Below are 27,349 nucleotides of genomic sequence, written 5' to 3'. Positions count from 1 at the left end.
AAAAGCAAGAACAATATTACGTTTATTCTTATATTTATTCCTAAAACACACTTGATAATGTGACCTATTCAACGATGTTAGTCATGACTTTGAAAAGAGAAGTTAGGAGAACACGTAAAACTCTTTGAATAATTTAATCCAATTTAAGATTGACAGGTGACTGAACAATGGTGATATTTTAGATAAGTTTTTCATTCATTTTCATTTCACCGTATTTATATGGTAGCATACAAATTACCATACAAGGCACCATACGATTTTTTCCCCCCAATTCATTTCACTCTCATTAACATAATTATAGTAACCAAAACTACAGCAAGTGGACACACTCTTGACCGGAGAATTAAACTTTAAAATGTCAATAAATTTGAAATATGACTGGAAAACCAGGTTGCCCTGATGCTTAAGTACATTAACATGAAAAAGCATTCGACATATTTTATATAATCATTATACTCACTGATTTTAATCAGGGTTTAAATTACAGTTGCAAATAGTCTTTGGGAAACAAGAATGCTCTTCTTTTGCTACCAAGTGAGCAAGTCAAATTCACATATTGATGTTCACTATTGAATAGCAAAGCAAGATGACCTAAAATCAATATTTTGTTTAATCTATCTTAAAACACGCAAAAAAAAAAAAAGGTTAAAATAAATTAAAGGGAATCTGGCTCTTAAAATAAAGGTTGTTTAAAACACCCACTGTAATGAAGAACAGCAGTCTAAGTAACACTAAGATCTCTGTTCTCAGAGACTGAACTGCAAAGCGTTTGTGGTTACTAATGTGTGTGTGTGTGTGTGTGTGTGTGGAGGTATAAGCTAATGTAAATGTAAGGTGCATTGATTAACGGCACACAAGTCACCAGAGACCCTGAGTGGTGAGCTGTGCAACCGAAAAAATACAAAATGAATATCAAATAAAAAAAACATCTAATAAAAACAAATGATACACAGCTAGAGGGGGAAGTTCAGGGCTTCTCATGCTTTGTACTTCTCCTTTCCTGTTTCACTGATGATACAGATGTGCTGCAAGTCAAAGTGAAAGAAGCTGTTAGCAGAAATTGCAGCACAATCAAACAAACTTTTGTTTTTAAATTATAAAAAATATTCTAAATGATTAAAATGTTGCTACTTACATTTAAATCCCGAAAGTACTCATTGTAGTCAAGTGCATATCCAACCACAAATTTGTCAGGAACCTCAAATCCTACAACTACAGGAAAAATGGAAGTTGATGAAAAACTTTGATCAGTAACATGGAATTTTCTTATGCTCGCCAATGTTAAAATAGTAATAATCAGAAATATCATTGCAATTTAAAATAACAGCTTTTCTATTCGATTTTATATATAAGTAATTATGGAGTTGAATTTTCGGCAGCCATTACCCTAGTTTTCAGTGTCACACGATCCTTCAGAAATCATTTTAATTTGCTGATTTGCTGCTCAAGAAACATTTCTTATTATTATTAATACTGAAAAAGTTCTTCTGCTCATTATTTTTGGCATATCTGTAAATGACTTTACTTCAGTGCAGAAAAGTGTTAGTCTGCTACCTTGTGGTCAGTACACAGCATTGCACGATAATAGCCTAGCCCTAGACTGATCAATAGGAGTGGACAAAATAATTGAGGCTGCTTTTGAGGCTGTTTGTGCAACCCTGAGAAATCATCAGCATGCATCCATTTATAAACATGACTTGTGACAAATTAACTGAATCTTAACTATATCAAAGTTGCATGCCAAAAAAGGCTGGAAAGTGTTTTCAGTAATCCACTCACAGTCTGGTCTGTAGCCAACACTTCTTGGTGTCCTCTTCACCAGCAAACTGCAAAGAAAACAAATGACAGGAATATGTTAACCATACAGCTTATAAACCCAAAAAATAGGTAGAGTAGTGTCTGTCGTTTGTTGCACTAGTGATCAATAAGAGAAAAAGGAGATACATTTCAGAGTTTAGCAATATTTACATACAGTCTACAAAGACTGACGCAATACCTACCTAAAGATAAGAACAATCTGAGTCACACTGGTTACCTCCATTCATTATATTCATCTTGTATTCATTATATTCATCTGTACCTGGCCACTTTGACCATTTTTGGATTATATTGCTTGAGAAGTTCTAGCAGGGTCTTCATTGTCTTTCCAGTATCAATGATGTCCTAATAAACAGAGTAAAGGTTACATAAACACATTTACTATTTGCTGAATGATATGAGCTGTATTAAATATAAATGTAAAAATATATTTGCAAATACCTCAACAATCAAGACGTTCTTTGGTGTAGGAAGAAAAAAAAATGGCAAGACAAAAAGAGAAACCATTTTGTAAATAATGTCCAATCTTTTAAAAAAAGAAAAGTATCTTATGTTCAACAACATTGCATTCATTTAAAATACAGTAAAATTAATACTTTTGTGAAATGTTTTTTTACAATTTGACGGTTTTCTGTTTTAATATATTTAAAAATGTAAATTATTCCTGTGATGCAAAGTTGAATTATCAGCATCATTACATCACATGATCCTTCAGAAATCATTCTAATATGCTGATTTGCTGCTCAACAGTTAAATAAATTTTATTTATTTTTTATGGAAATCATGGTGCATTTTTTCAAAATGGATGAAAATTCAAAAGTACCGCATTTATTTGAAATAAAATCGTTTATTTAATTCTAAATGTCACTTTTGGTCAATTTCCTAAATTTTCCGCAAAATTCATAAATATATTTTTCATAGAAATTAATTTTAAGAGACGTAACCGTGTCAGATACATTTTTTTTATTCTAACAAATTGAGAGCATATCACAGATAGTCACTGAATGTGATTTTAGACATTTGCATAAAAGATTACAGTGATATAGTTGGCATTGTTTTTATTCACATAAACATGCTTACCTTTCCTGTGAGTGTGGACAGGTCGTCTCCGCCAATCACTTTGATTTCACCTGTAGACTGGTCATTCTGCAGAGATTCAGACATTTATGTGTTTTAGTTACTGAAGTAACATCATTAACTTTGAAATGAGTTTGTATCACAAAGCCTCAATTTTCATTTATGTTGTCATAGTAGTTAAATATACACACTGACAATAAACAGAAGGGAGTAAGTAAAACAGACATACATTAAATAGGATGAAAGTTTAATAGCCGTACTTGGTAACTCTTAAGGCGGATGAAGTCCACTGTCATGGGAATGGAGCGATCGCTGTTGCGATTAAGGGCTTTGATGTAATCTAGCAGGTCAGCAAAAAACTTGTAGCCCCCTTTGAGCACACACAGAGCCACGATATGATGCCCTCCCATGTCCTTCATGATATCTCTGGCCAGACGTTCAGTTCTGTAGGAGTCAGGAGAAGCCAATATGCAGTGTCAACAATACTCAGGTTGCCTGTTATTTGTAATTTAAGGGTCCTTTAGGCAAGACCTCTTGGCTAAGAAAATTTGATTATGTGATGCATACCGGTCCATGATGAGTCCATGTGGAATATACACCCGCTCCAGGCCCGCCACATAATGTTTCGGTATACAGAAGAGGTCCAGGTCATAACCTTGCTCCTCATCGCTGATCTAAATACACAAATGACATCATATCACATCCGAAAGGGCAAAGAACAGGGTGCAGTCTGTTTGGCAGATAATTTTTTATTTAGCCCACAAAACGACAAACCTGAAATAGGGCAGTAGGGGAAAGGTGATCTTTACTTCAACCTTATATCTTATTGCCTAAGCAGCTCTCAAATCCACTGGTAAGTTAATGTGACGGCATTTGTCCCTAACATGTGCAACAGTGTTCTCGGCAGAAACGTCCTTAACCAAAATGACTTATTATTAAAAAGTGCAGAGATTATCTATCTGACAGTTTCTGAACCAGATAACCTAAAAGTTTATAGACTAATTACTGCTATCAAATGATTAATCGCGATTAATCACATCCAAAATAAAAGTTTTTTTGTGTATACGGTGTATATTTACTATGTATATATAAATACAAACACATGCATGCATATATTTATGAAAAATATATTGTTTATTTGTTAAATATATTGATATAAAATATAAGATTATAAATATATGCATGTAAATGCATGTAAATTTTCAAAATATTTAATGTATGAGTGTATTTGTGTATTTATATATGCATAATAAATATACAGAGTACACTATACATACATATGTTATGTAAACAAACTTATTTTGGATGCGAATAATTGTTTGACAGCACTAAGTCTAATGTACGTAAGAATACAAGTATAAATACTGTTTTGTAGGATGTGAACAAGGATGATCAGGGGTGAAGATCATTTTCGCACCATTTCATGAGTGTGAATGTTAAGGTAGGGGAAGAGTCTTCCCTTGGGAAGAATAAGTGTGCTTCATTGTACTGAATGTGCATAAATCTGTACTGGCCGATAATATAATAATGAAATAAAAAGCCACTTAAAGGAATACACTCTCATGTCAATCACTAAAGAAGATATTTTTAACAATGTTGGAAACCAAACGGTTGACGGCAGCCATAGAATTGTTCCATACTATGGAACTCAATGGCTACCAGCAACTATTTGGTGTGTGCGCGTGTGTTATATGTTTAACAGAAAAAGTAACTCATTCAATTTTGGAACAAATTATGACAGAATTTCCATTTCTGGGTGAACTACCCCAGAAAAGTTACTATGTTTCTAGAATCCCATTTCATTCGAATAGACAAGCTCATACATCTAATTGCCATTGCTGTTCAGGCATTTGTTTATGTAAAAGACAACAGCATAAAAGAGAGCCTTGTGTTCAGAAACACACTGAAGTCCCCTTTAAATTCTACTATGATCATGTATAATTGTATGTTTTAAATCGGTGATTCTCAGCCTTTTGACTCCAAGGCCTCCTCTTGTCCAAGACCATGTTTGAAGGACCTCTTCTAGGGCCGAAATGTACCTCTGGTACATTTGCATTGTCTGTTTTATGTTATACATCTTTATTTGTGTGCATGTTTTTAAGAATTTTAACTAAAACTGTTAATATAACTAAATGTAATCATTTTAAGACCTGGCCTTGGGTTGAAAACAACTGTTCTAAATGAAGAATGTAATATATTGTCTACAGTCTAATTAATTAAAGAGTATAACTTGTACCGTCGGTGAAGCTGTGAAGAACCTTGACTGGAAATCTTTCAAAACAACAGATGGTAATTTAAAATGTGCAATATACATATATTCAAGTAAAAGAAGATAAAATCCAGAAAACTGAAATAGGTTAGCTTGTTCTTTGTTCTTCCCATAAGTGTTATCACACTGTCCTTGAAGGCGTTTCAGACAAATAACATGCAGCTGTCAGGAGAGGTGCGCCTGGGAGCTTCCCCCCTCTGCTTACTGCTGGTGACGGTATCTTGAGATTCAAACCCCAAAGCACCATCCACATCAATAAACATGGCTCTGATAAGACATGTATTTTAAATCCTAGTATGCAATGGGTGCATGCCTAAGTCTGTGTGCTGTCAGGTCTAGTGAGCAGTGTTTCACACCAATTAAATTTCTGCTTTAGATTCACATACATGTCATGTGTCTTTTCTCAGCTGTATCAGAATATGGAGCCTTTTTTTCCTGCATTAAAAAAGGCAAATAAATTGGTGTTTATTATAGTACCTCTTCAGGTAACATCATTCCCAGAGACTTAAGTCAACAGTATGATTGAACATGCCTAAAGAACGATGCAAAATCACCATGAAAAGAATCATGGACATGGGTCCACATGACGTGCGCATTACATGCTTTCTGATATCATCTAGTAGAGACTATATACGAGGAACAGACCTAAACTTAAACTGCTTTCTGTTGGAGATCCTGAAATCCACCCTAGCTCAACTTGTCGTTCATCATAGTATGTGACAAAAGCAATGTCCTTAACATAAACAAACAGCATGCTGGAATTGGATCTTTTCAATAAATCATTGCTCCAGTTTACAAAACTGATTTCCCAAAAGCATTGTAAGGATAATGGTAGAGATCACTGGTGCCAATGGTTTCTACTATCTTAGGCTTAAAGGAATAGTTCACCAAAAAATGGAAATTCTATCTTTATTTACTCACCCACAAGATGATCAAAATCTGTATGAGTTTCTTATTGTACAGGTATTTCGAAGAATGTTGGGAACCAAACATATGGTTGTCCCCATTGACTTCCCATAAAAAATGATGGAAGTCAACAGAAAATACTCATACAGCTTTGAAACAAGTGGAGGCTGAGTAAATTATGACAGAATTATCCCTTTGCAAAGCTTTTTTTAAAAAAAAAAGTCCAGAATGATTCTTATGGCTCTTATGTTCAACTCAGGGACTCAGTCTGTTTGCACCAGTTAACAGCTAACCAGAGGTACATATTTTCAGTGAATACTTAGAGGTTTCAGAAGACACGAACACCAGTATTTGCAACTTTTAGGTGATTCTGTAGCCATCTGACTGAGGCTTCTTCACTCACCATTCATCGTCCCATGGAAAATGCTGACCAGGACATGCTTAAAAACTGAGCTTTTTGAGATTTGCAGAAATAATGGAAAGGTATACTGGATCATAACAACATGAGGCTGAGGTCCGAACTGATAGATATAAATTTTTCTTTCTTTCTGTGAACTCTCCCTTTAAGAGTGTAGCGCCACTTTTATTCATTAATAAATCCAATCATGCATTACAAAGCCCTGGGTGGGTCTGTCTAAAATTATACCCTCAAGATAATATCTTAATTTAGGGTGAAGGAAGATGATTGACTCCCCTGAGTCTCTGAACAAAGCTGTGAGTCATTTCATCAACTCTTTACCACATCCTGCCAACAAAGCCCGTTACATTTATCATCACTTTACAACAAACGGAAACGAACAGCGCTTTTTGACCTGAACCAAAGGATTCTGCCTGTACTTAATCGTCCGGTTTCAACAGTGCATCTGATAAATCATAACAAAATAAAGCAGAATATGTGCAGCTTTTCTCTCGCGAAAATCTGTGGCACATTTACCGCTGGTCTTGTGCAGAGATGAATGAGCAGCATCACATGTGCCTTGCGTGCTTTCCTTCCAGGCCCCCTCACTTCACGCTAATATTTATAAATTGCCAAATGCACTTCTGTATACAAACGGACCATTTCTAGGGATAAAAGGCCTAACTTACAGCAACAATTTAGCTTTTTGTTAAACCCCAGTTCCTAATTATTCCTTTGGGTACAGCGACTAAGTAATCAAGTGTCCGCTCCGGTGTAAATGATTGAAGTGTGTACAGTTAACGTTACACCTACCACGATACAGGGGCTGGCAGACGCCATGTCCGTCCCGACTCAGCTGCTGCAAACGTCCTTTATTCGGATGGGAAAGGCCGGGCGTAGTTGTAGTCCTTTCTATTCTCAATTTCACCTTTAAAGGACTGAGCGAGCCCAATCTTGTAATCTTCCGCACATTACAATGTGGGTGTTTAGTGTTTTAGCATTAGAGAACTGGAGCCCGTCGACCAATCAGTGTTCAGCAGTGACAACGCACACGAATCACGTTCTAATTTTAAAGTGATAGAGCCAACAAATTACTGTCCGTTAATATGAGTAAGGGCCTAGTAAATTTATAAAATAATACATTCAAATAAATATTAAGTTTTTTTGGTTCTCCAAAACAATCACTTCTTTATATTTACACTTTAGCTTTTAACCAGAATGCAATAAATCCACTAGAATAAGTAAAAAGAAACTAAGAAATAAGATTTTTCACAAAAAGGTTACTATCGCCACATTTACATTTTAAACACTAACTGAAACATTTGTTTGCCAAAGTATTGGTTTGAAATTTCTGTGTTACCCATTAAATCTATTATTGATTCTCATTGTTTTACAACCTAAATGGTAATTAAACTCACTTACACATTTAGTGTCCTTTTTACACATATTATACTGTAGTACATTATGCATAATTACGTGTGGCTTACAATAAATTAAACATTACAGTAGGTATATGTTAATTACTATTACTAATTATACTGCAACAAGGACACCTTAAAATCAAGTGTATTCTTATTAATGGCAGGTCCCAATAAATGACAAATAACCCAAACTTTTCTTATTAAGCTTTTTCCTCTAACCACGTTTAAAAGCATCTGTCTTCTAGAAGGACTCTTATTTTGAAATACTGATCCACCAAATGGACAACTGAAAACACAAAGCACATAATGCATATGTGGAACATCTGCATACAGGGCAAAAAACAAAACAAAAGAAAGATCACCATGAGACCAGGTAAAGAAAAGTGAATGCTAGCCAATATTCTTTAATCTTGACCTGTACTATAAAGAAAACCACAGACATCCAATAGTACTCATGAGTATAATACAGTAATAAAATATAATACATGTTGCAAGAGAGAAAAAAAGAGGTAAAGGCAGGAGAAGGAGAAGGCTTATTAAACCTCATAATTTGGAGATGCACTACAAACAGTCGGAGGGCAGTCTTTTCAGAGAGGGTCCAGGCAAAGAGCAGTTTGCCAAAGAGGAAACTGGAGGTGCAAGCACAAACAGATGACACTGTTCTAGCCGTCCAATCATATGGTTTGAGTATTAATATACCATATGTTTAAATAAAACCTATCCAGCTATGTTATGGTTTACACTGCAGTAACAGATTGATAGTATTTTATAATGAACTTACATTCTCATTCACAATGTCCATGAAATACGGTCAAAGAGAGGAAAACTGAAATTGTCTGATATTGTGAGCTGGCCCCTAGTTTCTAATTGAGGATTATACAAAAATATTTATTTTATCCGGATCATATCATGTCTTCCATCTTCATGCACCATCTGAAAAAAAGACAGTACTTTAATCTTCCTCAGGTCCACCGATCAAAATATCACATTTGCCTGGTCTTGAATAATTTTCAAATTCTGTCATGACAGACTGAACAAATCACAGTGTAACAAGAACATCCAAATGAATCACTGTATCATGTACAATGACTAGTATTGACATGAGTTTCCCTTTCAAGGCCACATACTGAACGCAGAATCTCACCTAGTTGCCATTGAGCTGCGGTGGAGGATCTGCTCTGTTGTCAATCGCAGCTTTCTCTTTACTGCGACTCTCTCTCTCCTCATCTTCCTCATCCCTTTCCTCATTTCCACTGTGATTCTTACAATAAAGCCTGGTGAGAACAACGTAATGATCATGTCATACTGTAAAACTAAAGCACAAGTGATAGCTGACCTGTTCAATATGTACCGTACTTTTTGGACTATAAGTCGCACCTGAGTACAAGTCGCATCAGTCCAAAAATACGTCATGGTGAGGAAAAAAACATATATAAGTCGCATTTATTTAGAAACCAAGAGAAAACATTACCGTCTACATCCGCCAGAGGGCGCTCTATGCTGCTCAGTGTAGACTACAGGAGCACTGAGCAGCATCTCTGACAGCATAGAGCGCCCTCTCGCGGCTGTAGACGGTAATGTTTTCTCTTGGTTAATTTCTCTCGGTTCATGTCAAATTAATTTTGATAAATAAGTCGCACCTGACTATAAGTCGCAGGACCAGCGAAACTATGAAAAAAAGTGCGACTTATATTCCGGAAAATACGGTATATATGAAAACATTTGGAAAAAACTGGCCAAAATGATCTTTCCACACTAATCATCTGAATAAATAATGAAAACATACTTGTAAATGCCTCTAGCCATATTCTCGATGTATTTGGCCTTGTCTTGCAGGCCACAGTGATAATGGTAGGTCTTTACGCAGGCTTTTATCTCACAGCCAATGGTTGCTCCAAGCTGGGCACACAGTGTGCATTTCTGCAATTAACAAAAATGATCAAAAAACATTAGGTGACTATGAATTAATATACCCAAATCGTTCTGAAAACAAAGAATAATATGCAAAAAAAACTTTATATTTTGGTGTAAACCTATAGCAATATAGTTTAAGATTCTATATTAAATTAAACTAATACAGAATTATATTATTCGTATTTTATGGAGCGGGCACATGACATGCAGAAAAAAAAAACATTTTGCAAACATTTTTACGATTTGCTAATTTGTTTCCTTGATTTTAAAGTAAATTGTGCAAACAAAATAATTTGTTCCATTTCATTTCTGTACTCTCATAAACCAGTTGCTGCGGTCACAGTATGTTATGGACAGAGACACTGGGTTTTATTTTGAGTTCAAAAGCTTTTGCATGGAATCTTTTTAAGTGAGACACATCTATATCAGTTTATAAGAATGAGGTCGGGAAGTAGAAAAAAAAAAAAGTTTTATTTTGTGCACACAATTTACTTAAAACTGGTGGAAACAATTCACATGCGTGTCGTGTGCGGGGCACCATAATATTTATTTCAATTGGGAACCAAACAATTCACCATTCTTTTTCCTCTCTTGATTTCCTGGATAACCGTTTTAATGTCAAAATTCCCAAATTCGGCACGAGAGGTGGTGGTTAACTGGACTGTACCCGAAGAAAAAAGCTGTGACAAAACAGAAATCAAATAGAATAGTAAAATAGAAGTTTAGAATAGATGTTTCAACAGATCAGACAGAATCAAATGTTTTCAAACCTACATTTCAAAATAACAAAGGAAAAAAAATATTAATCAATATTAAATATCTTGTATATTTGAGATATTTGTTTACAAGTATAAAGTTTTAATGTGATTTATTGAAAACAGTTAAAGTGTTCAATAGAGCACCCAAAAAGGATCATTTGCTGAAAAGGTCAGCATCCAAGATGCAGATGAATTTTTCTTAATTGGAATAGATTTAGAAAAATGTAGCATTACATCACTTGCTCACCCATGGAACCTCTGCAGTAAATGGGTGCTGTCAGAACAAGACAGGATCTTAGTAACTGATAGACTGGAGTTGTGTGGATTACTTGTGGATTATCGTGACATTTTAATTTATTCTGGTGGCACTCCTCTATCCATTGGTGAGCAAGTGATGCAATGCTACATTTCCGATGAAGAACCAAACTCATCTTCATCTTGGACGGCCTGAAGGGGAGTAAATTTCCATTTTTGGGTGATCTATTCCTTTAAGAAATAAAACTCTTTATTTGTTGTTTTTCAGTATTGAAGAAGCCTTACCATGCATTTGTAGTGGGCAGCAACCTTCTTGGCATTGTCCGAGTGGAGCACACCGCGTGTTTCATTCTCTTCTTCACCAGCATGACAGAAGCCACAGCGAAGGCCTGAATCACTGGGGCTGCCTCTCAGAGGAGACCGGTCCCGCTACGGCACACACAAACACACCATAATTAAAATTAATCGATTTTCACCAACCACTGATACTCTGAAGCTTGTGTCAAATCACTTGTAATCCCTCATTTGGATTAAATATGGGTTATGTCAGAAAAAGTAGATAAAGTGGCCTACATGCGAGGAGCTCTCTGTGTCATCATTGCCTTGCGATGAGGTGGATCGAGTGTCATCTGACTGTCCACGTGACACACCTCTGATTCTGCTTTTCTCGAAACGCCCCCTGCCCCTGCTCCTCGGTGGAGATGAATCAGAGTCATTGGCCGCAACTCCCTGTTCATCTGGGAATAAGAGCAAATCATTAATCAACGCCATGATTCTATCTAACATCCAAGTAGAGAGAGAGAGACAGCTAGTTACCATCACTGCCATCTTGAGAGGAATCACTGTGTTTGCGACAGTAAACCCTAATTTGCAAAAATAAAGAAGTCATATAGTTATAAAACAGACACAGTTTTGTAGTATGAGTGGCATTCTCATATTGCTTACAGGTAGATGCCTTGGGAGGGATTCTCCTTTGTCTGGGCCTTGTCCCATAGAGCGCAGTAGTAGTGGTACGTCCGCCTACACGTCTTTACATCACAGCCGATGGTCGCCCCGGGCCGGTGACAGGAAGTGCACATCTGAACAGGAAATCAGCACATGAGATAAAAAAAAGCTGTATGTTCATTCTCTATTTTCAGCCTAAATGAAGAGCTGAATTGTATGAGAGCTGCTGGTCTGAAGTCTTACTAGTTTATTTCCTCTTTTTATCTCCTTCTTTACGTCTTCAATAGAAAAGCCTCCAATGTTTTCACTGTCTGAATGAGATGTGACCAAGGCTGATGAAAAAAGCTGAGTAAAATAATCAAATGTTAGATATGCTGTCAAATACATACTTTGTATAATTATTTTTATATATAATATACCAATATTTTATAACACATCTTGTCATACACTCTATTCATCATATCCCCCAAGATTATTTTGCTAAGTCATAAATGTATGAATTAGAGCTTTATTCACCCATTTCAACACTTATAAAAGAAGGCAAACTAATGGCCAGTTGGTGTACCATGCACTTGTGATGGGCTGCCACCCTGTGGTTCTCAGACACCAGTAATTGTCCACACTCCTTGTCCCGGTTGCTTCTACACAAGGCACATTTTCGAAGATGTGCTGAAGCTCCTTTTCTCTGTCCTGACATGACCAGTTTTCACACACTCAACCTCTCCACTGTTTTCAAGACAAAGAACATTGTAAAGTCGTGACATTTGCCAAGTATGTTAACTGAACTGCAGTGCACTTGAAGGAAGACGGAAGACTATTTTTGTGGCTCAGACCAGTGAAAAAACAAGCTTCTAAGCTTTGTGTGAGCGTACAGAGCAACAGATGGCTGAAATGCATGTTAGTGTTTTTAAAAAAGATTTTATTAAAGACTCTTTCATCTGTCATTGAATCACTCTAGTCTATATGGAAGAAATATATATTAGACAGATGGCTGTGGTTAATTTGCTTATGCAATTCTGTTCCACTGAGGTATTTGTTTAGTTTAAAATTTCCCCCAAAAAGCAAATATGTGACCAGCATGACATATACTTCCAGATGCCTCTATGTTTTTTTTCCAATGCATCGATTACAAACCCTGACAATGCATATGCATCGATTTTGAAACATTGATTTTTGAATTGTGGATTCCGGAGAGTTATCGATTTAAAACACTAAGAATCGAATGAATCGCAATTTTTATAGCGATCCAATGCTTTCAAAATATACAGCCTACACATTAAGTTACTACAAGCACAAATTAATAGAAACATTGAACAGTGTTCGTGCCTCGCATCTCTCCTTCACTCATGTCACTATTTACCATCTGTGACTGTGACAGGATTGCACTCGCGCTCATCGTCGTTCGTCTCACTGACACATTTCTTTAGCAGTTGATGTGTGATCCCTCCTTAGGATTCGTGGCCAGTAATGCTAAACTGAAGTAGTTTTACTTTTCTGTAGCTTGTCAGTGGCTCTCAGCATTTCACCGATTACATTAAGCAGTCGAAGGCAGCGCAGTTATTGTAACAATGGAGCAAAAACGTTGTGTCTAAAACATACGAACAGTTCCATTGAATGATAAATGGTGTTTTAACAATGTCGTTGAACTGAATGTACCAAGGAAACTATATTTTTTATCTGATAATCAACTATATATTTTATCTGATAATAAGATGCATCAAAGTTGCAAACAGACATTGGGTGCATTTTCTTTTATAAAAATGAGAAGTTTTCGCACTGAAAGAGAAGTGATCTTGCACTCATAGACGTTATCAGGGTATATAGGCTAAATCAGCTAATCTGAATAAAAAGCAGAATGAACTGAAACATTAAGACAATAAAACCAATAAATAAATAGCCTAAAATTTATGAATGATGCTATGGTAATTTAAATATTTATTACAGTACAGAAACTGTAATATATATATATACCTTATTCTGTGCGGAAAATTTTAATAATTGTAGTATATAAATTGCCTTTAGGAACAAAATTATAGATGGCAAATTATTGTACAGTAATTAATTTGATTTCTTATAGCTCATTCAAAGTATAGATAAAATAATTCCTTCTAAATAACAATAATATATACATAAAATGATTGTAGTTGACAATTTCACTTCAGAAATTGTCATGCTATAGCATCATTAAACTAGTATCTAACAATGGACAAAAAATCTGCTTTCTCTCTCTCTAACCTATGGTTCTCCAACCATAAAGGCTGCTGTGTAATTTGCATCCTGACTAAGCATTTAAATAATTCCATGAATGCACTTAAAGAATGCAGAATCGAAGCATTTTGAATTTGCAAAAATCATTCCTGAATCGAAAACCTATGAATCGTGAATCAAAATTGATTAACTGTCAACCCAAAGATTCACAGCCCTAAAAAAGTCTATTAATATAAAATAATTTATTTCTACTATTTATAAATAAATTATTTTATTTATATTTATAGATTTAAAAAAAATGAATATTCATTTAAATTATGCATCTACATAGAAACACTTATTGGAAAAACAGCGGGTTATAGAATCACTTTTCCAAATTTTTCAATTTAGAACTAATGAGATACAACCAATTTGAGATTTTAAGCAGGAAGTGCAAAAGAAAAAAATTAAGCTGAGGTCCAGAGCACCCCCAGGGGCAAAAATGGGTGAAAGGCGGGTTTATCTTTTTATTTTATTTTTTACACACAATAGTTACCCTAAAAAAAGAAAGAAAAAAAAAGAAGTTTAACTAAAATATCACTTAAATGTTTAAGACAGTTTAGCACATTTACGAAAATGTATATAATTATGGTTTCATGCTGCCTTTTAAAGACTGGTGAGAATTTGAAATCAGTAAATCACCGGCAGTAAATCACTACTTAACATTCACTAATAAATCCAAGAAAATAAAACCAAAACAAATTTCATACAAAGAGAAATCTCTCTCTCTAAGATTTGACGTCACTAACACAAAACCCAGACTTAGTCACACAAACCTATATTAAAATGATCTTTTTGACTACACACTTTTATTGTCAAAAAAAATGTAGGAAAAGTACATGGTGGTGTATTTGAAACACTGCAATGCCAATAAGGAAGCTCTGACCGAGTTCACAAAACACCTCCCGCGCGACATGGCTAGCCCATCAGTTTTATCCAAAATAAATTAAAAAATCCCAACTTTCGCTGGTACGATTATCAAACCCTTTATTCGTTAACTGTTCTTAGATGGATAGTGAGTTGTTTAGAGTCGCGATGGCTTTACCCGCCTTCGCGCTACAGACGCACTGCCATGATAGCAGAGAAGCGTCGCGGTGCAACGCGCACACAAGTGACACTGTATCCAACAGAACAGCTGATACAACCTGCTCATAAATCTCAACGAACCCATCTAAAACCCTGAAGGAAAAACACAGCATCCCTCGCAACGTTTTCATAAATAAGGGAGGAGGAAGATATTTACAGGCCCGCGACAAAGCGCTTGTTTCGCTCTTAACAAAAACTCTTTCACTTTCCATTGTATATGAACTACTATAAGACTGTGTCAAATCTGGAGCCCCCATTTAGATTAAATGAAGATGTGTATATATGTATGAGTGCCCCATTAAGGCCCACATTATATGGTGGCTACAACAATACTGAGAAGCACAAATGTGCATAAAAAAAGCAATCTGAATTTCTGGGGATGATTGTAAACCATTATTTGGTTTTTATAACACATTGTTCGCTGCGGGATTATTCACGTGTGGAGACCCGCCATACGAAATGTATTTACATATCGCAGCAAAAAGACCTAGCTAGTCCCGACAATGGTTCCACTCACTCATCCCGTTCGTTTTCTAGCTCTACAGCTGTACATTGCAGTGTCTGTGTGACATATTGGAAGCTCTTACCGCGGCTGTGTTGGATGGGGATAGATTTAGAGTGGCTGTGAGCGCGTGCTACTCTCGCTCTTCCTCTCGCTAAAGCATTGAGTGCGTTCTGCCTCTCACCATTGCGAGGCGTTCGCGTGACGTCGCTCACTCACTGCAAAAAGCATGTTTGTCCAACATTTAAGCAAACGCGCACGCCCCTTACGTAGGCGCTGTGTTCACCATCAAGATAGTTTGAGGAATAGGCCTAGACCATAGACATCATGGCCTAGACGAGCAAATATAGCCTACAGATGAGTTGCATAATGAATGCACTGATGGATAGTATGAATCAACATGTATGAATAAACATTTTATGTAATATAATTTTGTTTTTTGTTTTTACACAGTTATTTTAAACTTAAAATGGTTATTGTTTTGCACCAAAACTAACCTTTCGCAATTTTTAAATATAAGTTCAGGAAGAAAGAAAATTGCTATACATAACTTTTGATTAAATACCTACCTGCATATTTACCAAATGTTGGGCCAAACGTGTGACATGACATGAGGTCCAAGGTGGCCCTTCACAAAACTGTCGGATTACTTTATCTTTTTGCTAAAACACCTGCCTTTAACACATTAAAGATCTGTTCACACACACACACACACAGACAGAGAGAGAGAGAGAGAGAAGTGCAACTTTATACTTTTATATTTAACATTCACTGCCAATTTCTTATTCAAATTATCCTGCATGCATAACCACACCTGTATATAGATTTTTTTAAAATAAATATTATTTTAACATTTTGTATATTCACTTATTTTGTTATCTACATCTTTTCTGTGTAAACACCTTACCAGGACAACTTCTTCAGACTGACTGTAAATGATAACTATATTTACATTGGGATTCCGTTTGACTATCAGTTTATTTATTGTTTGTCAGCTGGAGGAAAGTCGTTCCTCTGTGTTATCTTTATAGCTGTGGTGTTCATTTCTATATTGAAGAATTATAACAAGTATTCAAACTTCATAGTTATCATTATATTTATCCTACTTGGGGGGAACAAGCCTTAAAACATGAAAATAACTTTGACATTAAATGATATGCACTTACATGAAGTGAACATAGTGGTCTTTTAGAAAAAGATGTATTCATTATTTCACTTGGAGCAGGTAATTGGTTTATGAGTGCAGCCATGTTGATCACATGACCAGAGTTGCAACTGACTACTATTACTACTAATGTTTACTTTATATAACTTTTAGAAAGGGCTCAAGGTGGCTTTAAAAGTACATTGGATTAAGCTAACCCAACAATATAACAGTAAACAACAAAGTGAAAGTGTGTGATCCGTGAGTGGGCACGAGTGGGAAAAAAACAAGAGTGACTTGACTAAAAGTTACGTACCTTGTGTTTTTCAATGCTAATATTAATTAAAAATAGTAGTCAGGGGCCCTATAGTGGTCAGCTTGTGCAATAAGCTACAAGAACCCCAGTGTTTATCTTACTTTAGGTTTCGCAGACCTCTGAGTTCTGGCCTGGTACATAATCCAGCCTCGCTTTCAGTGGTTTTGTTGCCTCAATTCATCTTCATTTAATTCGATTTCTGTTCAGGGTGTGCGCGCAGCGCGTGTCCTGATTGGTCGACGTTTACGTCAGTTACAAAAAAAGGGGGCGTTCAGAAACTCTCTTCAACTTCCCTGATAAAGTAAAGCGGCAGACGCTAGAAGTGTACGAGCAACAAACCAGCCGTGAATTAAACGCAGGTACTAACACAATAAGTATCTCCTGTTGGGGAGATAAATAGTATGTTCGACATAGTTTGAACTGGATTAATAACTATATTTAGCTGCGCACAAATCGATCTGGTTTACTTTTCTCCTCATCGCGTCTTTGGATTTTAAAGTGGACGCTTTGAGTTCGGTGAGTGTCTCTGCCTTCCTTCCACTTCCAGCTAACACACATCCACTTAGCCTAGTAATTTTTTTTCACTCTAGATAGCACTTCAAATATACATTTCAACTGGATTTTGTGTATTTTTTTAAATTGTTTATCAATGCCTTGTTTTCTCTGTTAAGGATAAAAGATCAGAATACACGCAACTTGATCAACTGTCAAAATTGTCATTTGAAAAGTTGAGAGGTTCAGCACCAAATGCGTGTCAAACAGAATCCTTACACAGGTTTAGAAGACCCATATGACCAAAATCCACTCTGATAGATTACACGGATAGAAATAATTTAACTAAGTGGTTAGTTTCCTGGTTTGAGTTATTCTTCTAGCTCGTTTGGCCATGATGGTCATGTCTGACAGAAGTCAGTTAGCCAACGTGCTAACCTACATGGCTACATGTCCAGCCTGCTGGAAGATTAAAAAACTAGATTTTATTTCTTCCCGTGAACAGTTGTGTTTGTTCTAATGGGTTCATGTTAAGATCGTATAGGGTGACAAGCTACACAGTGATAAAGTGACCGTGATGAGTAATATTGAGTTCCTGAGAAGCGTTGATCGATAAGTGCTGGGTGGAGGTTAGCTTAGCTCATCGGGATATTAACGTTAGCTGTTTTTCAAAGTTGAATAAAACTGCTTAGTTGCTCATCGAAGTGACTCGTTTAGTACCTTAACCTATTTTTTTGTCATGATATCACATGTGTTGAACTATCTCTATCTGTACTTGTCAGTTTTGAGCAAGTTCAGAAGGTGTTTCATAACATGATTGGGTTATCACTTGTACAGTAATAAAATAACAGGTATTTTCATTGGATTTCATGTCTCTGAAGTGTACAAAATTTGTTAACGAATAGTTTTGTGCTTTTGTCAGTTACAATGACTTCTTCATTCACTGGTATAATGTTGTACGCTATTTGTTTTTCACCTTTTACAGGTGAATCATTTCTGTTGTCCTTCAACGTCCAACGCACATCCCAGCTAAAACCATGCCGTTCCCTTTTGGGAAGTCTCAGAAGAGCCCTGCAGAGATTGTGAAGAGTCTGAAGGAGAATGTAGCACACTTGGAGAAGCTGGAGTCCTCTGAAAGCAAGAAATGTGAAAAGGTTGGTCCTTTTTTATGTCAACATGTCAATGCAAATATTTCAGCAAACCGTGGACTGTGACGGGAGTCAGAAAAACTCACGGTGTTTCCTGTAGGTCGCAGAGGAAGTATCAAAAAATCTTTCGTCGTTGAAAGAGGTGCTGTGTGGCACTGGAGACAAGGAGCCTCAGACTGAGGCAGTGGCACAACTAGCTCAAGAGCTCTACAACACCAACCTCCTCATTTCCCTCATAGCAAACCTACAGAGGATTGATTTCGAGGTGCACATACTTGCTTTTGAAATGTCTGAAATACAACTACTTCCGTCTTGCTGTAAGACATCTTGCTCTGTGCCCTAACCACACATTTGTTGTTTGCTCTCTTTGATTTATAACGTGTTGTTCACCAAAGGGAAAGAAGGATGTGGTGCATCTGTTTAGCAACATAGTGCGTCGCCAGATTGGTGCTCGCACCCCGACTGTGGAGTACATCTCTTCCCACTCACAGATCCTCTTTATGCTGCTGAAAGGGTGAGTTTCCAGACCCCAGGGCATAGCCATAGATCAACGCTTTCAGAAGCCATTGATTAGCCTGGCTTTTCCAATTGTTGTTATGGGAGATTGTTGCTGTATGGTTATTTTAGGATCATAATTTTCCCATTTCCTGTCCATGTGGCTGAGCTGCCAATGGCATTTCACTTTTAAAGCACATATCTAGTTATTGAAAATTTGGTGTGATATTATGTTTGAATGATGACTTTGTGGTTTTATGTACACGCATATACAAACAAATGTGGTTCTCACACGTTAGAGAAATAACAGGGCTTATTTATTAATTGAATGCAGCTATGAAACCCCAGAAGTGGCCCTTAACTGTGGCATGATGTTGAGGGAATGTCTGCGTCATGAACCTCTGGGCCGAATCGTTCTGTTCTCTGAGGAGTTCTACTGCTTCTTTCGCTACGTTGAGCTATCTACTTTTGACATTGCCTCTGACGCCTTCTCCTCTTTTAAGGTATGAAATATGCACAAAGTATCATCCATGTAAAAAGCCAAAATGCACTAATAAATTTAAATCAAAATACTTTATATTTAATCACCTGAGATCTTTATGCAGTAATGCGACTGTTTAAGGTTATATATATTTAACTGAAATGAAACGGCAAAAAGGTGTGTACAATAAACTATTGTAAAGAGAAAAAAAGGGAAGAATCCCACACTCTTTCATACTTTATTTATTACAATGTTTTGGTCATGTGGCAGAAGCAGCCCCAATAGTTATTTTTTTTTTTTATAGTATTAGTTGACAACCCATTTCCAATTTTGTCCATCCATTTGAGCATCTATGGGGTCAACATTTTCAAGCCTCAAAAAATACATAAAGAGAGAATAAGAGTAATCCATATGAATCAAAACATTTTAATCCAAGTTTAATCTTCTGAGGAGACACAATTCAAACATTGATCAACATGCATACATAGAGCACATCAAATATGTGGTAAAGCTCAAAGAAGTGTGCTTAATGCACGAGAACAAATGAGGCAGAATTTGCATTAGAGAATGACAGAATTTTAATTTTTGGTTGACTGTCGCTTCAAATCAAGCAATCGAAATTCAAAAACCTTTCAAAAGAGAAAATGACAAAAGTGCATTTACTCAAGAATTTTTTTTTTTTTAGGATCTGCTGACAAGACACAAGATCATGTGTGCAGATTTCTTGGAGACAAATTACGACAGAGTGAGTTACTCTTGTTTCCCAAGATTTCATTTGCAAGTGCTTTTGTTTATAAGTGCTTTAGTAGCTGTTCTACTTTATGGACAAATGTATGATGATTGATCATTTCATGAATGTTTTTAGGTGTTCACGGAGTATGAAAAGCTGCTGCATTCTGATAATTATGTCACCAAGCGGCAGTCTCTGAAGGTGAGCATAAACTACTGTTTTCACAGGGTTGTTTTCAATAATTCAAGGCTGTAATGGTATTCAAACCCTTGGTGAAGATTAAGCTGCTAGGGTCTATACATGAAAGAAAGATATAAAACCCTAAGAAAAGCGAGTTCTCAGAAAAATGCTTCTTTGTAAGTTAAACAGCCACATAATTTGTCTTCATGTTTGAGTGTTTTATGACAAACCTTGCTTGGTTTAATAAAAGCAGCAATATGTTGGATGATTTGGCTTCATTCTTACTACATAGTTTTGTTAATTGTGCTTAAGTGAGTTATAAGTGGCTATCAAATGATATCCAGCTCTTAGGAGAACTATTACTGGACAGACACAACTTCACAGTCATGACCAAATACATCAGTCGAGCTGAGAACCTAAAGCTGATGATGAACATGTTGAAAGACAACAGCCGCAACATCCAGTTTGAAGCCTTCCATGTCTTTAAGGTACGTGTTTATATGCACAGCATTTCATGTAACATAATATATTTGGATTTGGCACTTTGCTTGTCTGCCTTCCCCTCTGTCTACTCCAATTACTTTCCACACTTGGCAGCTGACTGGTCTTCTGTCCCTGTTCTGGCCTCACATATTGAATGTAAACAGGTCAGGGTCAGTCACTAGTGTGTGAGCTGTAGTTCAGACCGCATGAAGGTGGATTCAGTGACTTGGACCGCAATTTTAACTGGTTTCTTGTGTCCTCTCAGGTGTTTGTGGCTAACCCCAATAAGACACAGCCTGTGTTGGACATCCTCCTCAAGAATCAGTCGAAGCTGGTGGACTTCCTGAGCCACTTTCAAACGGACCGCTCTGAAGACGAGCAGTTCTGCGATGAGAAGAACTATCTCATTAAGCAGATCCGGGACCTCAAACGGCCTGCACCTGCAGAGGAGTCCTAATGGGAAAACATGGAGTGTAGAGCCGGGGAGCTTAGCTTGTAATGTGGTTTGATTATGTAGATGGGAGGAGAAAAAAAAGTCAAAGACAGAAAGAAAGGCTAGCATCACTCGGAATAAATCTTTTTACATCTAACTTCTGAAACAGGTAGAGAAATGCTGTCAGGATGTGCTAACATATGTCTTTCCCTTTACTTGGGGGCGAGCATGTTTTAGCTGCAGGAGTAGCAAGTGGAACCCAAGCACTCCATTTAAACCTATATACAGTACATTTTTAGCACTGCCCTTAAAAAGAAAGTAGAGTTGATTTACCTTTTAGATGGTAAAACGTAGATTAAAAAAAAAAATGCATTCAAATTGCTCCGAATGAAAAGTATATTGAAAGCCTGCTCAGGTCTTTGTAACAAATTAAGAACATGAATATTGGTACAGGTATGGCTTTGCATATTTGCACTGAATCTGGTAGCTTTGCTCCAGGTAGGCCATTAGTGCCACTTCATTAACCAAATATTAACGATAGGTCATAAATACAGGACATAATGATGCCTTATTTCAATACACAAACACAAATTCATCTGGACATTCTCACATTTAAACTAGTCAAGGGACATTAAAGCATTTTATAGCCTGAAAATGCCATGTGGTCAAGTGAAATCTTAAAAAAAAAAAAAAAAAAAAAAAGAAAAGTCTGTAGAGTTTTATGGTCATGTTGGATGCTGCACTCAATTTCCATTTTAACTGGGTGCCTTATTTAAGTAGCTTGGTCATTCTGGGTCTTCTATTACATTTATATTTATCTATAATATTGGATTTGTAGTATTACTCTGCTTTAGCTTGGGTTAGTTTTATTTAAACTATTTAAAAATATGAAATTAAAAAAAAAAAAAAAAAAAAAAGCTATACTCGTTTAAAGTTTTCTCAGTTTAGATTGAACCATGCAATGCATTCAGGGTTTATATATTTTAGTACATAGTACACGGTGCATGTTTACAGTGCAAGACACGATAACCTCCGCACACACACTGTAACACTGAAAGGATGTGAATTACTAGAGCTGGGGCATGTCATGACATTCCTCAGCTGTGCTTTGATAGACAGCTAAGAAAAGCCAATTAAGCCTTTAAAAGATGGATGCCGTAGGAAAGAGCATTTAACACAGTTCTTGTGTCCTGCACTGTCAAACATGAATGAGCCAAAGCTGTGGTAACACGTTATAGACCTAGAATTTGGTTCTCCTTTGGATTCTTTCTTTCAGTACCTCTTGGAAGTTTTAGATAAAATGCAGAGCAGGATTCTACTGAAAGGTTCCATTAGTCTTTATATCTTAAGTTGAATATATTTTATGTACTCTCTTTGCACAAGTTAATTTCTAATATACCTCATAGGTTTTAAATTCCTAAGTGCTGTTTTCCCCCCGCTTTGTTTCAATAGATATTGTGGAAACTCTTTACAGTATGGTTTAATTCATTAACGTTAGTAAATGCATTTATTAATTTTGGTTATTATATATATACATTTTTAAGTTGCATAGAATAACATTAGTTGATTTGAATTAATAATGAACAATAGCATATTTATTATTAATTAACTTCATTTTCATGGTACCTGATGCATTAACTAATGTTAACAAATCAAACTTTAGTGTAAAGTGTTTCTGGTATTATTTTGGATGTGAGGCGGTAGTTTGAATTGTGCAAGCTCAAATAAGATCTAACAACATGCCAAAGTTGTGATCTTGTAATGCTGAATACGAAATACAAGGGAAATTATAACTTTTTTGTGTTTGCTAATGAGACTGTCAGGAGTGTGAGGAAAGCACTTGCCGTGCTTGTGTAAATGAGTCACAGTTTCAGTCTAAAAGGTTTTTAATGGATTCATCCAAATGTCAGCGTGTGCTTTGACATCATTTCAGTCCGCTAATCACCAGGAGCAAATGTTTTTGTGAAAGTATGACTTGTGCATGTGAAACTTTATTGTAAGTATTTAGGATGTGAAAAACCTTCTGTGCTGCGTTTATTTGTTTTTATAAACTGCATCATGTGTGAATTCTTTCAAAGCCTTTGTGTTGAACGGTGGCCCAGACTGATTCATTTGCCTTTTCCCAGAAGATCTACAGCTATCGATATTTCCACCGTTTCAATAAACTTCTCTTGATACCACATGTACAAGAATGGGTTTTTGGCCAAATGTGATTATTCCGCAAACAGGGTTTTTTTTTTCTTTCCTTAAGCTCATTGAAGTTTTGAGGCTTTAGATTCTCCATGCAGTGATAGTGATCTCAGATAAAGAGATTCAAAATCGTATGTTAGATCTTTGGTAAATTATTATGGTGGAATGTATAACCTACACCTTTTATTATTTGCAGTTTGACTGATAATGTTTGCTATGCTTTTCACTCATTTTCCTATGAGATTTCTGTAATATTTTCCACTGTGGGGGAGGATTATATATGTACATAAAGTTTTATCTAAAAAAAAAAAAGAAAGTATGGAGGCGGAGGCATATTGAAAATAAAATAAACAGTGGCACTTCTTGTGTGTGGTAACATCAATTTTGTCTTTATTTTAAAAAGATTTAAATGGCTGCATTTTAAGTCACATTTTAATTATTGCAATTAATTATTGGCTGCTAAAGTGTCTGCGTAAGAGCTGGAGGGCTGTGCGGCTCTGTGCATGACTCTCTCTCTCTGCGCACAGATCGGATCGGGTCTGCTCCACCTCTCTCTGAAGCCTCAGGAGCACAGCCTCTTTCTCTATCCGAGCTGCTTTTTCCAGTCTGTCTCCATCAGATTTCAATTCCGCTTGCGCTCTTTCCAGTTCCCATGCGAGGTTGGAGCACTCCTGTGTGATCTGCTGCACGTCCTCTTTTGCTTTCCTCAGATTTGTCTTGCACCTGTCTGCCTCTTTTTCTGTTTCCCTGACCTGTATAGTCAGCTTATGTAACTGAGCGTTAATTTTTTGGCTCTCTGACTTCAGATCGTTTATCATGAGGGCCTGACGCGCAGCCCTTTTTTTGGAAAGGCTTAACTGTTCCTCCAGCTTCTCCACCAGGCCTTGCAGCTTCATCCTTTCCTCATGTTCTGCTTTAAACTGCTCCTCTGAACAACTGAGCTGTCGCTTTAGTCTCCATCTGTCCCTCTCTACTTCTTCAAAACCAGCCCGCAGTTTGGTGATGTCCCTCTCATTCCAAATGCACCTCTGTCCTGCAGTCTCGCTCTGGTCTGTAGGATTTTCAGAAGTCTCTCCTTCATCAACAGGCCTAATAATTATCTTCGCTAGGGCCTCCTTTTTGTGCAGTCGCTCAGTTTGCTGAACCTCTTTCAAAGCTTTCAGGTATATGTCCCTTCTGTGGCTCCTGTGGGGTTCATCTATGTCTGTGGAGAAGGCTGAAAGTGGTTTCATTGAGCTGCTGCATGGTTTGTTTGCGTTGGTCTGGTTTTCCAGCAGGTTTTGGAAAGTGAAACGAGGGGGGAAGAGTTCCTCCACCCAATGAGTGTCATCTCTGGAGCTGGACTCGTCTTGATCATTAATTTCCATGGTCCTCGTAACTCAAATGTTAGAGCTTCATTAAAACTTGAGAAAAAGCGTACTGTTTAAGGGCACTTAATTTTCAAACCCTTCTTCTTCCGCCAGTTACAATCAAACTGCTAGAGCTTAGAGTTTTAATTAATGTCCGGTAATGATGAAACGTGCAAACGTGTACGTACAAGGCGATTCTATATACATTTTATATTAGCGGTTCATACATACAACATCGTTGACTACGGTCTCTGTCAGCACAACTTCCTGTTTTCATGCAGGAAAGCGCAACGAACACTTTGCGCCCCCTGCTGGTTTAATTTAAACGCTTGTTACATTCGATGTGTGACCCTTGACCACAAAAACAGTTGTAAGGGTAATTTTTTATTCGTTCATTTATTTCGAGATTTATGGAAGCCCATTCCCGCTACGTAAGAAAAAAAAACGAGCATAAAAACTCGAAATTATGACATTCTTAAGTCATTATTGTGACATAAAATGTCGAATTTATGATTTAGTAAATCGAAATTATGACTTTAAAAGTCATAGTTATGAGATAAAAAGTCCAAATTTTGACATACTAAGTCGAAATTATGACATTAAAAAAATCGAAATTATGACTTTAAAAGTCAAAATTATGACATAACTAATTCGAAATTATGACTTGCCGACTGGCACACTCATTGATCTGACGCACGCGACCCGACACATGATGAATTATGAACAGATTAAGGAGTATTTCGATCGTGGTTTTACAAATGATGAAATTCTTGCCGTACTAGCGGAACGGCATGGAATAGCTCTGAGCAAACGCACTCTTGAGAGGATTTTAAGCAAGAACAAACTTTGGCGCAGAAAGAACAAAACGGATGTGGCGGAGGTGGCATCTTTCATAGAACAACAACTTCAAACATCTGGGCAATGTCATGGCTATAGATGGATGCACCAAAAATGTTGGATGAATGGGATTGTAACTGATAGGGAAACAGTGAGAGTTCTGCTGCGGCTTTTAGATGGTGAAGGGGTTGATCTGAGGTCACGAAATCGACTGAGGCGGCGTGTGTATCATAGCCGTGGTCCTAACTTTGTGTGGCATATAGATGGCTATGATAAGCTGAAGCCATTTGGAATTGGAATAAGTGGATGTATCGATGGATTTTCCAGGAGCATGATATGGCTAGAGGCATATTAGACCAACAATGATCCAAGACTTATTGCTGGATACTTCATGGATGCAGTCATTAAAGCTGGGGGTTGTCCTGCTAGAGTGAGGCTAGATTTAGGAACAGAAAATGTTCATGTGGCTGAGATGCAAAGATTTTTGACTTTTTCTGACGATCGACCTGCAACAGACCATGTTACTTTTGGCCCAAGCACTGGAAACCAGCGCATCGAAAGATGGTGGCTCACTTTGCGAAGTGAATGTGTTCAATTTTGGATAGACCTCTTTGACAAGCTGAGAGAGGACGGGCACTTCGCAGACACTTTTTTGGACAAATCTTTGGTGCAGTTCTGTTTCCTTAACAAAATTCAGGTGAGTTTATTTCGCTTTATCTCAATTGCCTTGCATGCCTAACATCTTTTAATTCATAAAAGAGAAGATTGTAGTCTCAAATATTAAATTATCTGTGTTCTGTAGACTTAATAATACCTACATTTATGTCGTGATAGCTGCCTACTGTTTTCAAAATTATTTGGCTTCGACATTAAACGTTACAAAAGTATTCTTAATAGAATCAAAAAGGGAATAATGTGTGGTTTAACACTAGAACTGCCATGCCATGGCAGTCATTTTGACCGTTTTGAATTTTATATCTGCAATAACTTTGTTGAAAAAATAAATAAAATCCTGCTGGTAGGCTACCTGACTTTTCCTAAAAGTGTCTGTATTTTCATTTAAAATGTTTCCATATAAATTACAAATAGGCTAAGGCAAAAAAATTTTTTTTTTTACATATTTACCTATTTCGGCCATGGACGGTCAGATTGACCGCACTGAAATTCGCGGTATTATTATAGCCTATACATATACCAATATACACAACAATAAAATGTGGTAAAAAATACACAAAACATATTCCAAAAAAAATAATTTAAATGCAGTGATATTCAGAACAGAACAAGAATGAAAGAATAACTATAAACAAGCCAAAATGACATAGGCTACTTTCAAGCCAAAGTGAAAGTAAGCGGCGTTGGGCTCACGTAACTCTTTAATTAGAATAAAAATGTTTCAACATTTGCGATGTATTTAGATGGTAAACTATTCTTCATTATAGGCTTTGTAGGCTTCACTCACGTTCCAATATCGAC

The 27,349-nt window shown here is 36.6% G+C and overlaps 3 protein-coding genes and 1 long non-coding RNA gene across 6 annotated transcripts; 1 reads left to right on the top strand and 3 right to left on the bottom strand.

Moving 5' to 3' along the window:
• Positions 1-424: 424 nt before the first annotated feature.
• LOC132109497 (hypoxanthine-guanine phosphoribosyltransferase) lies at positions 425-7,508 on the bottom strand. The gene is made up of 9 exons (XM_059515612.1): positions 7,281-7,508; positions 3,463-3,569; positions 3,156-3,339; positions 2,899-2,964; positions 2,260-2,277; positions 2,081-2,163; positions 1,780-1,826; positions 1,136-1,212; positions 425-1,025 (listed from the first exon to the last, which is right to left on the bottom strand). The coding sequence occupies exons 1-9, from the start codon at positions 7,305-7,307 to the stop codon at positions 978-980; spliced, it is 657 nt and encodes a 218-aa protein (XP_059371595.1). The 5' UTR covers positions 7,308-7,508; the 3' UTR covers positions 425-977.
• Positions 7,509-8,262: 754 nt separating this feature from the next.
• LOC132109496 (PHD finger protein 6-like) lies at positions 8,263-12,512 on the bottom strand. 2 transcript variants are annotated; one of them, XR_009424506.1, is made up of 11 exons: positions 12,326-12,512; positions 12,004-12,105; positions 11,761-11,894; positions 11,632-11,678; positions 11,389-11,552; positions 11,101-11,244; positions 10,378-10,482; positions 9,675-9,808; positions 9,033-9,162; positions 8,670-8,821; positions 8,263-8,517 (listed from the first exon to the last, which is right to left on the bottom strand). XR_009424506.1 is itself a non-coding variant. In XM_059515611.1 (10 exons), the coding sequence occupies exons 1-9, from the start codon at positions 12,455-12,457 to the stop codon at positions 9,033-9,035; spliced, it is 1,092 nt and encodes a 363-aa protein (XP_059371594.1). In that variant the 5' UTR covers positions 12,458-12,512; the 3' UTR covers positions 8,263-8,821. The 2 variants fall into 2 exon arrangements, 1 of the variants encoding a protein (XP_059371594.1); XM_059515611.1 differs by having other exon boundaries at positions 8,263-8,821.
• A 3,167-nt stretch (positions 12,513-15,679) lies between these two features.
• On the bottom strand, positions 15,680-17,261 carry LOC132109495 (uncharacterized). The gene is made up of 3 exons (XR_009424505.1): positions 17,157-17,261; positions 16,165-16,270; positions 15,680-15,809 (listed from the first exon to the last, which is right to left on the bottom strand). It is a non-coding gene; the product is annotated as an uncharacterized LOC132109495 (long non-coding RNA).
• Positions 17,262-17,363: 102 nt separating this feature from the next.
• LOC132109494 (calcium-binding protein 39-like) lies at positions 17,364-24,052 on the top strand. 2 transcript variants are annotated; one of them, XM_059515609.1, is made up of 9 exons: positions 17,364-17,571; positions 18,577-18,701; positions 18,796-18,960; positions 19,091-19,209; positions 19,525-19,693; positions 20,357-20,416; positions 20,537-20,602; positions 20,926-21,069; positions 21,330-24,052. In XM_059515609.1, exons 2-9 carry the CDS (start codon positions 18,585-18,587, stop codon positions 21,519-21,521), a joined length of 1,032 nt encoding a protein of 343 aa, XP_059371592.1. In that variant the 5' UTR covers positions 17,364-17,571; positions 18,577-18,584; the 3' UTR covers positions 21,522-24,052. The 2 variants fall into 2 exon arrangements, with proteins under 2 accessions (XP_059371592.1, XP_059371591.1); XM_059515608.1 differs by having other exon boundaries at positions 17,365-17,571; positions 18,533-18,701.
• Positions 24,053-27,349: the final 3,297 nt, after the last annotated feature.

The sequence above is a fragment of the Carassius carassius genome, chromosome 29 (genome assembly GCF_963082965.1).
Source record: "Carassius carassius chromosome 29, fCarCar2.1, whole genome shotgun sequence".
In the NCBI taxonomy this organism is placed as follows: domain Eukaryota; kingdom Metazoa; phylum Chordata; class Actinopteri; order Cypriniformes; family Cyprinidae; genus Carassius; species Carassius carassius.
This window is presented reverse-complemented; position numbering and strand designations above follow the sequence as displayed.